The 13,276-nt window shown below is 38.5% G+C and overlaps 1 protein-coding gene across 1 annotated transcript in view; it reads left to right on the top strand.

Moving 5' to 3' along the window:
* Nucleotides 1–13,276, top strand: part of Cubn (cubilin) — a 259,007-nt gene that overhangs the window by 215,809 nt on the left and 29,922 nt on the right. Inside the window, exons 57-59 of the mRNA XM_004859974.4 lie at nucleotides 4,536–4,736; nucleotides 7,105–7,231; nucleotides 8,799–9,016. Coding sequence (XP_004860031.1) covers nucleotides 4,536–4,736; nucleotides 7,105–7,231; nucleotides 8,799–9,016 — 546 coding nt within the window. The remainder of the gene's footprint in view (nucleotides 1–4,535; nucleotides 4,737–7,104; nucleotides 7,232–8,798; nucleotides 9,017–13,276) is intronic.

Here is a 13,276-nt window from a genome sequence, read left to right as displayed (position 1 = left end):
CCTGTCCTGTTCGATTTCAGGGCGCCTCTCTTCCTGACAGGCTCCCCTGCCTGATTGTATGCCACCTCTTGGCCACAAACTCAAGTTTGACATCTAGCTTAGTTCTTAAAGAACTTTGTCCAGATCTTGACAAAGTTCGTATCTCTCTCTCCCTAGAAGATAGTCACTCCAATTGTACTTCACTGCAATCCACTTGAGAGTCCTGTGTACATTTAATTATATATGCAATTGGTTCCTCATTTAATTATGGAAAAGCATACAATTATTTTCTGATGGCCACTGTCTATATCACCCATTATCATCTCATGGAAGAATTATGCTGATATTTTTTATCTAATCCACTGATGTGATTTGTGGCGCTTAAAAAAGATATGTGTATATTATTTGATTTCTTGTCATGCAGTATTTATAACATGTTTTCTGACATATTACCTTGTTCTTAGTAGCCCTTGATATATCTTTAGATATGGGTAACTTTGCCAAGTTCTGGCATTGTGTGGGTGTCTGCTTTCTTATGGATAAAACTTGTAAGGACATCCTGTGTGAAAGAAATGACTACTAGAAAAGATAGAAGGATGTTTTAATCTATTAAATTTGGCCGAGTTTCACAATTTTCAGTTTTACTGAGTCAGGCTTTGAGAACAAGCGGATTATCTTAAATGATTTTTTAAATTATATATTCTATTGATGTCTATCAAGAAATTAAAATTCCCTCACATCCCCACTCAACTTTGTCTAATCTCCCCAACTAACTTTCTTATTTTTTTAATTCATGAAGTTTATTGGTACATTTTAGGTAAGCAATATGATGACATTCGTCTTTGGGAATTGTACCTTTACATGATATATCTTGGTTCTTATTTTTTTCCCATTTCCCTGCCCTCCCTTCACCCCCTCTACCTCTCCCTATTTACCAAGATTGTGTTTCCAGTTTTTTCCTTTTCTCATATTTTTTTCCTCCCTTGTCCCCTACCCCTCTCACTTCCCCTTCCCCTTTGGACCTGTTCTTCCTATTTCACATTGTCTATTATACAGTTTGATCCTCATTCTAACTTTCTTCTTGTCTCTTACCTTTTGTAAACAGCTAATGAGTTCGGACTACGTCTCAATATACAATTGCTATTTATTGATAAACTTTCTATAATTCAGCTGGTTCCTTTAACTAATTGGAAGAATAATCAAGCATAAGACACACTTTACCTTAGGTGTCATAGCCTTCCTGTAGTTTTCTAAGCTGAGTATTACTGTGATAATCTACATCCTTAGGCCAATAATTTATAAACTAACTTTAAACTGAAAGGCACCTGCATAGCAGGCTGTTTAACAAATACAAGACCAGGGGTTTAACCTAGTATCAAGAATATTTCCCTGCATTCTCTTTGGTCTTACAACTTTGCACATTATTGCTAAATAAAGATATTTTTTCAATACAAACTCTTTTTTATTTTCAAACTCATCTACTCTGTATTTTTAAAATCCATTTGAGCTTTTGGTGTCTTAAAGAAAAATTCTGGAGTGGTAATTACAGTACACAATTTGGCAGTATTCAAACTATGAATCTGAATTTAATCTCTTTCTTGTCTTATTTTTCTCAGTATCACATGGCTTCTAATTACATGATGAAGTCATTAAAGTTAAGTCTTTCACATTTATGACCAATTAGAAGCTTTTCTATTCTAGGATTTTCAAAATAAGGAAATTCTTTGAGGCTAATTTAATAAATAGAATCTTAAATTGATGCCTCAAAATATCTTCAAGATGGATAGAAACTGAGCTAAGGAGCCAAATACATTCCTAAATTAAAATTTAAACTACATAAATATTTTCTAATTAAAAAATCAGTTTTGTCTAATCTAATACTCAGACCCAAAAAGTGGGGAGGAGCCCCTGGCTCTTTTTAATCTACAGATATATAAAGATAAATGTATTTCTCAAGATCCTCTGAATTTAAAGTAGTAGATTATCTTCAAAGTTGCTTAGATATAAAGTAGAGTTTATTAGAAGGATTCTGAGTTTCCTTGTCTCATCAAAGGACAGCTTAAAAATAAGAAGAGAGTAAAGGACTCCTGGAACAGGGGATCAGAGACAGGACCCCTCTCCATGCTCTCTTTCCCTGCCCTTTCTGGTGCTTTCTGCCTGATAACTTCCTTTGCTTTATTACTCCTTCGTGTGTTAGGAAACACGGCTGACAGTGTTTTCTAATTTAACCTCTTTGGCTGCTACCATTGCCTCCTCTTACTCACAGTTCCAATGTATTCAGTTAGCCTACACTGGGACCAGTGTCCTGCCCTGGTGCAGGCAGTCCTACGTCAACAGAACATAGTATGGTGAGATTCTGTAAACAACAGTAACGATGACTATAATAACAACAAAGTGCTCCCATGTTGGTTAGGAATTTCTATAGCACAATTACAGGAAAAAAAATCAACCTGCCTTAAACAGGAAAGAGCCTTAACTCTGCTTGATTTAGTGTCTTAATGATGTCATCAAATATGTTCCTGCTCTTGTTCTTACTCTGCTACTCCAGTATGAGCCTTGCCATGAGGCTGGCTCCTCTCCCAGCTGTAGGGTAGCTTTCCTCAAAGCAGGGGCTCAAAAGAAAGAAAGATGACATCTGTCCAGCTGTAGGGTAGAATTGACTTGATATACAGATGGACAATAAACATGGAAAGTATCATTAGTCAGGGACATGCAGATCAAAACCACGATAAGCTACCACTTCCCCATCACTAGGGTGGCTATGATTTTAAAAGTAGACAATAACAAGTGTTGACAACAATTTAGAGGAAGCAGAACCTTATACGTTGTATGATTATAAAATGTACAGCGACTCAAAAAAACAAAGTGGCAGGGTCTCAAATTATTAAATATGGAGTTAATGCCTGATCCAGCAGTTCTACTCCTAGCTATATACCCAAGATAAGTGAAAACTTATCAAGGCTTGTCAACTGATGATTTTTTTTTTCAGTACCAGGGGTTAAACCGAGGGCTTTTATACTGAGCTACATCTTGTCCTTTTTATTTTTTAATTTTGAGACAGAGTCTCACTAAATCACTAATTTGCCCAGCCTAGGCTCAAACTTGTGATCCTCCTGGCTCACTCCCGGAGTGCTAACATTACAGGCATATCCCATCACACTTGACTCTGATGAATGAATTTTTTAAAAATGTGATATAACCACATAATGAAATATTATGCTGCCATAAAAAGGAATGAAGTATTGACATATGCTGCCCCATGAATGAACCTCAAAAACATTATGTTAAGTAAAAGAAACTAATCACAAGAATTTACATACTGTGTAGTTTTGTTTCTGTGAAATGTTCAAAATAGGCAAATCCGTGGATACAGAAAGTCCATTTGTGGTTGTATAGAGCTGGCAGAGCAATAAAAATAGCAGAGGGAATAGAGAGTGATTACCAGTGGGTGTGAAGTTGTCTACCGGGTGATGAAAATGTAGAAGGGAGAAGAAGGTCGAATCCCCAAAGTGCTGTGCAGCTGTGAATTGGTAACACCTTTCCAAAAGGCCTCTTGGTAAACCTGGGAAAGAAGCTTGCCAGGAACTCAAACTCTAAAAGTTTATTCTAATGACAGAATAAGAAACTGCTTCCAATATTTGTGTCCAACAATATTTGTTTTGAGAAAATATTTTTAATCAAATGTAGAGAACATAAAATTTATTGAACATGGAGAACTGACTGAACATAGTAATCTTGAATTTGATGTATGTATTAATCAATGTTTTAAGACTAATCACATAGAAATGCATGGTATTATGTTATTTTATGTTAATAAAAATTGGGTTATAAAAGATTCCAAGGCATATGATCCAGTCAGCATATAGTCACCTGTCAAAATGGCCAGATAAGTTTAGTTGTAAAATTCTTTTTAATTTCCCACTTATTCTGTTTTATATATATATTTGTTTTATAATTTAAAAACAGAAAAGTGACATGTAATTTTACAATCGTTAAAGCCTTAAGCTAATGCTATTTGGGTGAACACTGAAAAACTGTGAAGGGATTTCCATGGCAGGAGTCTCCTGTGTGCACACACGCTTTGAGCGGGATGCTGTGGACATTTGTGGCTGAGTGGCTTTTTGCAGGAGGAGGCCTTGGCCTGTGAGATGGCTCTGTCCACTGCAGCATGCTTATCAGCATCTCTGGCTTCAGTGGGACAGCAAAAAATGTCTTCGGATGTTGCCAAACATCCCCTGGGAGACAAGTTGTCCCTGGTTTATCCTTACTACACTAAATGAATTATCTCATAAAAGAAGACAATTTTGAATTTTTTTCAGGGTAGAATATCTATCGTGAAGTTTGCCATTTTCTCATGCCTGTCCTTGTTTTGAGTCTGCTGTAAACATTGTCTCATCAGGAAACAAAGCTGGAAGCTGACCATTCCAAGTTGTCTCTTGGTTCTTACTTTAATTTTCTATCAGTTGCTCGGATCATCCTAACATTTTGTTTTACTGTTCACAGCATTCATTGTGTTGTTTCTGATCATAGCGTCACCTGTTCCATACCCTGCACAGGTCGCTCTGCCCTCACCGGAAGCTGCGACAGTGACGGTGTGCACATCCTCAGGGGTGACAGCGTCTCCTCCACACCTGTCGCTACCGTGTGTGGTGAGGAGATGTTGGATCCCATGACGCTGGCTGCCCCAGTGCTGCTTAACTTCTACTCCAATTCGCATGTCACGGACTTCGGATTCAAGTTTTCCTATCAACTCATCTGTGAGTAGCTATAGTGATACCGTTTGCAATTTTCTTAGTTTTTCTTGAGTAATTTACACAGCGAGTTTTCATTGTGATTCAGTAATCACCGACTTGAAGATGCAGAGATTTTAAGGGAAAAAATGATCAATTAGATATGTAGTACAAAAATATTGAGATAATCTTTTCTTAAAAAGAGACATTTTTATGAATTCTGGCTGGAACTTCTCTTTGAAAATCAAATGGGGATTGAGATTTATTTTGTGATTTAAGTTAAAGTGATAATTCTTGCTGTCTTACTTTTCACTCATTATATAAAGATGTCTTTAGGCTTGAATCATTCTGAAATGTCCAGATGCCTCTTTTATTCCCCAAGTCACTTTGTTAGTAGGTAAAATAATATTTTGTCAATTTAGAAGACATATAAGAGAATATCTGTATGGATCTTCTGGTAAGAAAGGATTCTTTTAAGCGACATGCAAAATGCACAAGCCCTAAAGGCAAAGAAAAAGGTTGATACATTCAACTATGTTATTATAATTTACAGTTTTTCTCTAACAAAAGCAGAGGGAAAAGACAAGCCACAGGCTGGGTAAAGGCCTTTGTAAGTCTAAAAATATCATAAGATGATTTCCCTATCCTGAATCGTCTTCTCCCCTTCTGCTTGGGAAGTCTGCTGACATCGTTTCCCCACAGCTTCTCCACATCAGTCAATCAGACATACAGCTTGTAAAATCTTTCCTTGCTTTGCTTTGTCTTTGTTTAACGAAACCCATTGCTAATGTTACAAAGGTAAATAGCTTCCCGACAAATAAATTACTTTTTCCATCCACAGGGAAGACTAAAAATGTCTTTTCACTTGTGAAAAGGGTCTTCATAATTTGTTCACATTAGCTGCTCTCTGAATCCTGAACGCTATCATTTGTAAAGTAGGCTTCTGTGTGGCTTTGTTGGCCTGCTGGCACCACTGATAGACTGAGCGATTAATATTTCTTCCCTCTTGCCTTGTTGAACAAAAAGGAGAATATATTTGCTTTCTTCTTTTGAACAACTGCCGCTTTGGAGAGTTAAACCCCTGCTTTATATTCTGCTGCTCTTTAATCTCTCCTTTTTCTAAACACGGTATCCAAGTTTCAATATATCTGGTACCTAAGTCTCACTTAAAGAGCATTGTTGATCCTGACTCCAAGTCTTGACAGTGTATGAAGATGGAACTTATTTAGGCACTGATAAACTTTCACAGACCACATAATTGTGTATTGAGTGAAACAGAGTATTCGGTGCCCAACTTAGACATTTAATTCCTGAGAGATGTACCCAGGGTCTGAGTGCATGAATTCTTACAGGCATGGAGAGAGGTGCTTTCCCTGCAATGAGCTCAGCTGAGGCACAAATGATAAATAAAGAAAGAGCCATAAATGGCAACCACAAATTGTTTCTCATGTCCTAAGAGGTGCAGGTGGAGCATGTCCCTTGATGGTATATAAGCCACAGAAATATCAGGATACACTAACGTCATCGTAATTTTGGAATCATAAAGTAAACCTAGGCCTTTCTTTCTGTGAGAGCAAAGCCCTTGCCATCTTTAGTGGCTCAGTCTGATCCTTCTCATATGTAGGCCGAAGCAGAAATACTATAGTGATTTGATGTTGTGAATAGAGGCGCTGTATTACACTTTAATGGCTTTTGTGATATTGACTGGTGGGTCTAATTAAAGACTCTGGGCAGTTAATTGTGGAGTCAGAGTGGGGTGTGGGCCCAGCTTCCTTACGCATATGGAAGATAAATTATACAGATTTGGGCTAGCATAGTTTTTACCAATCTCACAACTAAATATAAAAACAGGAAACTTAAGAACTATGCTTCTGACCCATAGAGGCAACAAAGCTTGAAAGTTCTGAAACTGATTTCGAATACTTTGCCTTATAATATTCTATTCTTAATTGAAGACAGGTGAATCTGTATTTTTAAGGATTTCTAGGCTGAAGTGTTTTTTTTCCTAGATCTCTATGGACAGAACATGCCTAAACTTCCAGTTATTGGCATCATCTCTCTGGCAGTCTGTCAGTTAAATAGTGGGCTGGGCAGTTATACCACACACATGAAATGTTCTTTCTCCTTATTTTCACTCTGGCTGTTAATTTGACAGATACTCCTTTCTAAAATGTGCCTTAAGATAGTCCTCCCTGTTTTTACTCCTTTACTGTCTCTTATGTTTTCCCCAATGGAAAAATCAAAATTATTTGAAAACGCAATGAAGGGGATTTAAGCTACTTTAAAAAAAATAATTATTATCTCCCTTAAGGGAAAATGCGCAACCATATAAAATATCTTAACATTTTTATTCCATACGGCGGCTAGTAACTGTTCTGTGCGACTTTCTTTGCAGCCTGTGGTGGGACATACAACGCATCGGCTGGGATCATCACCAGTCCTTCCTCCTCTGAGAACTACCCAAACAACATCTACTGCCTGTATAAGATCTTCGTCAGAAACGACAGAGTGGTTCTGCTCAAGTATGTGAGACAAATTTGCTTTCTCAGGAAAACAAAATTCTTTCAGCTTTGTTAGCAGAAAAGCTATTCCTTTGCTGATTCCTTCCTTCAGTGATCTAGAAGGCAATTTAGGGAAGGACGGGGAGATTCCTGCATGGCTCGAGAACCTGGGAAATCCTCCTCCCCCCATGCAAGCCAAGGATGCAGAGAGGGAAAGCTGGCTTCCCACCCGTTACACATGGTTGCTATAACTTTCCAGCAGTGAAAGGGGGCTTCATATAACAGGTTATCAGGTTCTAAGCCCATCATGAAGTCGGAGAGGGTAGGAAGGGCTAGAGAAAGCAATCAGCACTTGTTGGGCATTTATTATGCATTGGAAACTTGGATGAACACTTTCCTTCGTTGTCTTCTGTCACCCTTAAACAGCCCTGAGAGATGCATGTGTGTCTCACATTTTACCAACGAGAAAACTGAGGCTCAGGGAAGGTCCCATCACTTTCCAAAGCAGCACACACTTAAATGACAAGTCAGACTCTCAGTCTGTGTCAAGTGTCCTCCAGACACCGTGTCCTGAGTATTTCCCCATGCCGTCTCTCAAAGATAAGTTCTCTGCTAAGAAACTGATTTCCAGCTATGCCTCTGAACACCTGAAAACTGGTGCTGTAAGAGATACATTGCATCCTTGGTAAATTCTCCCTCTAATTCTGTGTGATCAAAATGAGACAGATGAAGGGGATGCAGCTCCCTGTGCCCCAGGGGGACAAAGTTCAAGACTGCTTTTACCTGAAATGGCATATCTCTGACCCTTGTGTCTCAGTGACACACAATACCTGGCAGGAAATTCAGAGAGAGATGTAAATTTCTTGTTACAGGAATCACATAAGACCCAGTAGAGTTTTGGTCATTCTTTTCTACCACTAGTTTTATATGTCCATATCTTTCATAAGAAGCATGTTCTCTCATATTCCTGCTGTTAAAATTATCATAATAATAACTTCATTTTATTCAGCATCTACTGTGTGCCAGATACCATCATTTGGTTTTCACACACTGTTGCACTCGATCTTGCTATGAACGTTCATTTTAAAAGAGAACAATGAGGCTGCCAGCACAAGGGGGAAGCTATAATTTTAAAACCAGCATTTCTTCCATGCTATTATTCTAACATTCTTCCCACAAGTAATAAATGGAATAATAGCACCACTTTATCTCACAAAATAACAAGGGAAGAACAAATGCCATATTTTGGAGGGATAAATTAGTTCAGCTTGTCAAAATATGGTCTCAGGTTGACTAGAACATGTCATAAACTGTCAATTTGCTGATGTGTTGGACTGTATCATACTCATCTTTACCTAATTAAGCTCCTTTCACAGTTTTTGGTATATTATATGTAGTTACTCAGAATATGTTGGCTAAACTTTTGAACTAATCACTGAAGTGGTATCTTACATACGATATTTCCTACCAAGTAAAGGTTAGATGTTCTGCTTTCTGTTTTTACCTTATGTGTGTGTAATTACAATAACTAAGGAATTTAATAGGGATTCAAAGGAGAGCATCAATATTGACAAGATACATTTCACAGGTTCCGTAATTTTGATGTGGTTCCCTCTGCCGTCTGCTCCAATGACTTCGTGGCAATTTATGATGGGTCTAACATCAGTGATCCCCTTCTTGGCAAATTCTGTGGGTCCAAGCTTCCGCCAGTTATTAAGAGCAGCAGTAATAGCATGCTTCTGGTGTTCAAGACAGATGCTGTTCAAACGGCAAGAGGCTGGAGGGCAGCCTTCCGGCAAACGTTAGGTAAGAACTTGGGTCATGGAAATGTTTTTCATGCCTGTTACCTTTCTGCTTCGTTTAATTTTCTTTCCCACCTGATCAAAGTTTCATTTCATTTGAGCATAGAAGAATATGTCCCATAAAGTCTTGGTTTTAAAAATTATGTATAATTTATTTTGGTAAAAGAAATCATCCAACATACTTATCTATTCAGTACACAAAGGCAAGCTCAAGGGTGGTAGATGTTTAGGCTCAACCATTCACAAACAGGATCTGAGCCTCGCTTTACTCCAAAGAAGGGGTAGAAATGGAGCCTAAAGTCAGGTAGGGATCAGACCAAGATGAAGGCCCCATGGACTATGCCAAATTTATCCTTAAAATGATGAAGACTCTTGGAGAATTTTAAATAAAGACCCTATGGACAGACTTGACTGTAAAAGTTTAAGGCTAAAGGACCCCATAAGCTAAGACAGAAGAAGCTTATTGCAGATGGAAAATGCCCAAGGCTCAGAGTAACACAAGAGAGAATGGAGGGAGAGGAAAAAATGGAAATCTCGGTTATTTAGAAGGTAGAATACAGTGGAAGTAGATCATTTGAAATTTGGTCATATGCTACATGAGGACATACATAGAGGATGAGGTCCTAGGGGTAACTTATTGGCTGCTGGTGCCTTAGTCTAAGATTCAAGGGAGAAATGTTATAGTTTCTGCTATTTTGAGCTGGAGGGCATGTCCAATATTGAAATGGAGATACCAAGGAGGAAGCCGAAGCTTGCAAACAGCTTGGGCAGAAAGAATAGTGGCAATTAAAGCTAGGTGTGAGTTTAAATTGAAAATAACACCCCAGTTTATTCCTCCTGAATGAGAGAGATAATTATCTGCACAAAATTAGCTCAGAAGTTCAAATCATTTAAAAGAAAAGGTAATCAGTTCTCTGTTTAATTATACTAATAGCATCAATGGCATAATTCGTATTTTACTTCAGAGGATGTTTTGATTCTTCCATTGGAATATTGATGTGATTAATGTTCTAAAATTTAACAGCTCCCCAAGCAAATCTCACACACTGAAGACTCGGAAATACCTGAGCACTTGCCTACAATAATGATTCTGACTCATCCTTCCAATTCTTTCTCTCTACCCTGTGGTGTGAATAATCTTGATCTCTCGGAGATGAAAGCAGAACTTAGCTGAAACTTCTTTATATTTGATATGTTCTCTTTTGTGCATTTCTTGAAGAAGTAATTTGATATGTGTGCTTCAAAGGCTCCCCCTAAACTTCAGACACCTTGATAACTGCGTTAGAAAATCATTTTACCACCTACCCTCCTTAGCTATCTCAACAAGAACTTGAAAGTAAGTCTCATGGATGGAGAGAATGTGTGGCCTAAATAAAATGGTGCAGTGAATACAAAAACCAGAAGGCTGTTTGGAAAGAAAAATTAACTTTTCTTTGGAGATTTTTTGTGCATGAAAGAACTCATACATTCTTGCCATTAGCACAGACTTTAGAATCAAATGATACATTTGCATTCATTCTGCTGCCTACTTTTAAGTTTTCTTTACCCTAATCTGCGCTCATACGACCATTGGAATAGCTTTCTTACAGCTTTCCACACCACTGCTGTCTGCCAGAAGCTCCCCAGGTTACCCAGGATTCTTGAGCCTAATTAAATTACTATGGCTTTCTGAGCTACAAAGCAGACATTTTTAGACTTACTGTGATTTTACTGAACTGAAGAAACAGAGGGAAAAATTGTACACTGTCAGGGCCATTGTCCCTGCATGAGTCATTGAACACTTACAGTAAATTACTGTTTTCCTCTGGGCTCAGTAGAGAAAAGGTTCAAGTGGAGAGTGCAGAAATGGAATTTCATTGCTTGTTAGCCTTGCGCTGCCACTGTGTTCCACGGGAGGACTTTTACTTCTTTATCTTCTGTAAAAATGCAATTGGCCACTCGGAAAGACTTAAAAAATTTGATGTCTCATGATGAGGTTTTAATGAAAACCTATATATTACAATTTTTTATTGAGTTTTAGGAAGTTTTTCAAGACCATCCATGTAAGTTTGCTTATTATTCTAAATAACTTTCAAATTTGTTTTGTTGTGATTGTGGTGAGGAAAAGAGAAGCAATAACCAAAGTAGCTTTAATTCTAGGGATTATAGAAATGTCTTAGTTACAGATCTGGATTTTTAAAGACTTAGAGTTGGCTAGTAGGATACACCATCCACATCTGTCTCATCCCTTGGAACCTTCCCTCCTTTTCCTGTGTGGAGAGGGAAACTGAATTTGTGGACCTGATAGTGAATTTTCATTTCTAAGCCTTAAGTTTGCCTGAAAAATAACATCTTCACTGAGTAATAATTGGTGTGAAGAGAAGGCCTTTGTAGTCTGACATTTTCATTTAGTTTTGTGTTAACTAAATCCCTAAAGTAGAGTTTTGAAACTTTTCTGCTTAGCACTTGGCAATAATTTATATATATATATATATACTTTAATTTTTCAGAGTCCAGTAGACTCCATTTTGCATAATTATGTGATTATTAGGTAAATTTCTCCTTATGCATTTGTTTTTCTGGTGGTCTTAGAGAGTGGGAGAGAAACATCCCCTACTTGCTAATCACTAAATATGTAGTGAAGTTGGGTCGCTTCCTCTCATGGGATTTCTGCTCTTTGAGCCCAAGTGTGGGACATAAGTTGAGGGTAAAGCTAAGCAAGCAATATTCAAGAGCTAATATATGACCATAAGGTAAATTTTCCTTCTGTGTTTCCCCTGTACTTCAGCACTACATAGATAATCAATCCTGTCAGGTCTACAGTCCTCTGCTCTACCAGCTGAGGTATCGAAGGCTGCACAAGATAATCAATCCTGAATGATTGACAGCCAGCAATTGATCACACTGAGCTTCAAGGCTCTCCAAAACTCTAAAATTGCCTCCGAGTCTGAGCATTTCTCTGGACCAGTTCACGGCTCTTATTAGATTGCCAATGGCTCTGCAGTGCCATAAAGTTTAGCCCTTGGTTCTGTAGATTTGGCTGGGGCAGCCTGCTCTACATGACAGAACCAACGTTTAGAAGGATCCTTGATTCTAGTAACTTCTGTTAGTTTAGTTTCAGCCTTTCCTTACTAGCAGGGTCTGCTTTAGCTGTGACTCTGTTTATGTGTCACAGGTGAAGCACTTCACATTTGCAAATGTGTTTTTAAGCATCACAGCCTCAGTTTCTTGTTACTACATTGGTCTCCTGCCAGAGTGTTGCTTAGTTAGTCTTTCCACGGCATGCATTTCCTGGATAGTGCCGTTGTCATTTCATTTTTCTATAAAATAATGCATCCTGTAGCACTTCAGTAAAATTTCAATGTACAAAACTGCCCTTGGCTCAAATATGTTTTTAAGCATTTAAATCAGTGAGCTGCCCAGGAGAGAGTGAGGAGCGCCCCCTGCAGGAATCCACATCTTGGAAGGACCAGGTCCTGTCCCTGGGGAAGACACCGGTGTCAGGAACATGTGACATCAGTGGTGGAGACTCCACCCAAAGCCCTCGGCCCCTGCCACCCAGCCTACATGCTGAGGATGAGGGTCTCTACTGCCTTCCTCCGCTCAGGGTATCTGTCCCACAGAGAATGAGTCAGATGTCGTTAAGGTCAGACTCAGAACCTTTGCTGTGAAATCAAGGAAAAGCAGCCATGCACAGGCCTAACAAGGACAGAATTAATCATAGTCCAGCAGAGGTAGAAATGTCGCCAACTGGGAAGAGGTGTGGAGCAGGCTTCAGGTGTCTGTGATCCAACTCAGTGGTTATGTCACTGCTTGCTGATATGCCTTTGAGTCCTGTAACATTTCTCAACATTATCCACTAACACAGATTCATTTGCAGTAGTGCCACTTTCTGTCTTTTAAGACAGAAGCTGTTAAGGATGAAGTAGATAATTCCTATAAAGTACATTGGCTGTCAGAGAGGAAGATTATTTATTGGAAAGTAATAATAAAGTCCCAAATGTTTTATAAAGCTCCAAGATATGAGCCCCCAAAAGCAGAGGGTACTCGGGGTGGTGGTGGCCGGGATTGTCAGTCATTCTCCTCAAAAGCACTTCATGCTACAGTGATTTCTTCTTCTTTCTCAATTGGCACTTTGCCCTGACACCTAAGCATTAAGCCCTAAAGTACATTTTATAACTTATATCTGAAATCAAAAGCCAAATTCTAATTAGAACCTGAGGCCTTACAGACACAAAGCACATAATTTTTACTCCATCAATATAGGTATGAGCGGATTAAAGAA

The sequence above is a fragment of the Heterocephalus glaber genome, unplaced genomic scaffold (genome assembly GCF_053883595.1).
Source record: "Heterocephalus glaber isolate CG9 unplaced genomic scaffold, H.glaber_assembly_v1.0 deba00000768, whole genome shotgun sequence".
In the NCBI taxonomy this organism is placed as follows: Eukaryota; Metazoa; Chordata; class Mammalia; order Rodentia; family Bathyergidae; genus Heterocephalus; species Heterocephalus glaber.
Note: the sequence above shows the minus strand (reverse complement) of the source record. Positions and strands in the feature narration are given on the sequence as shown.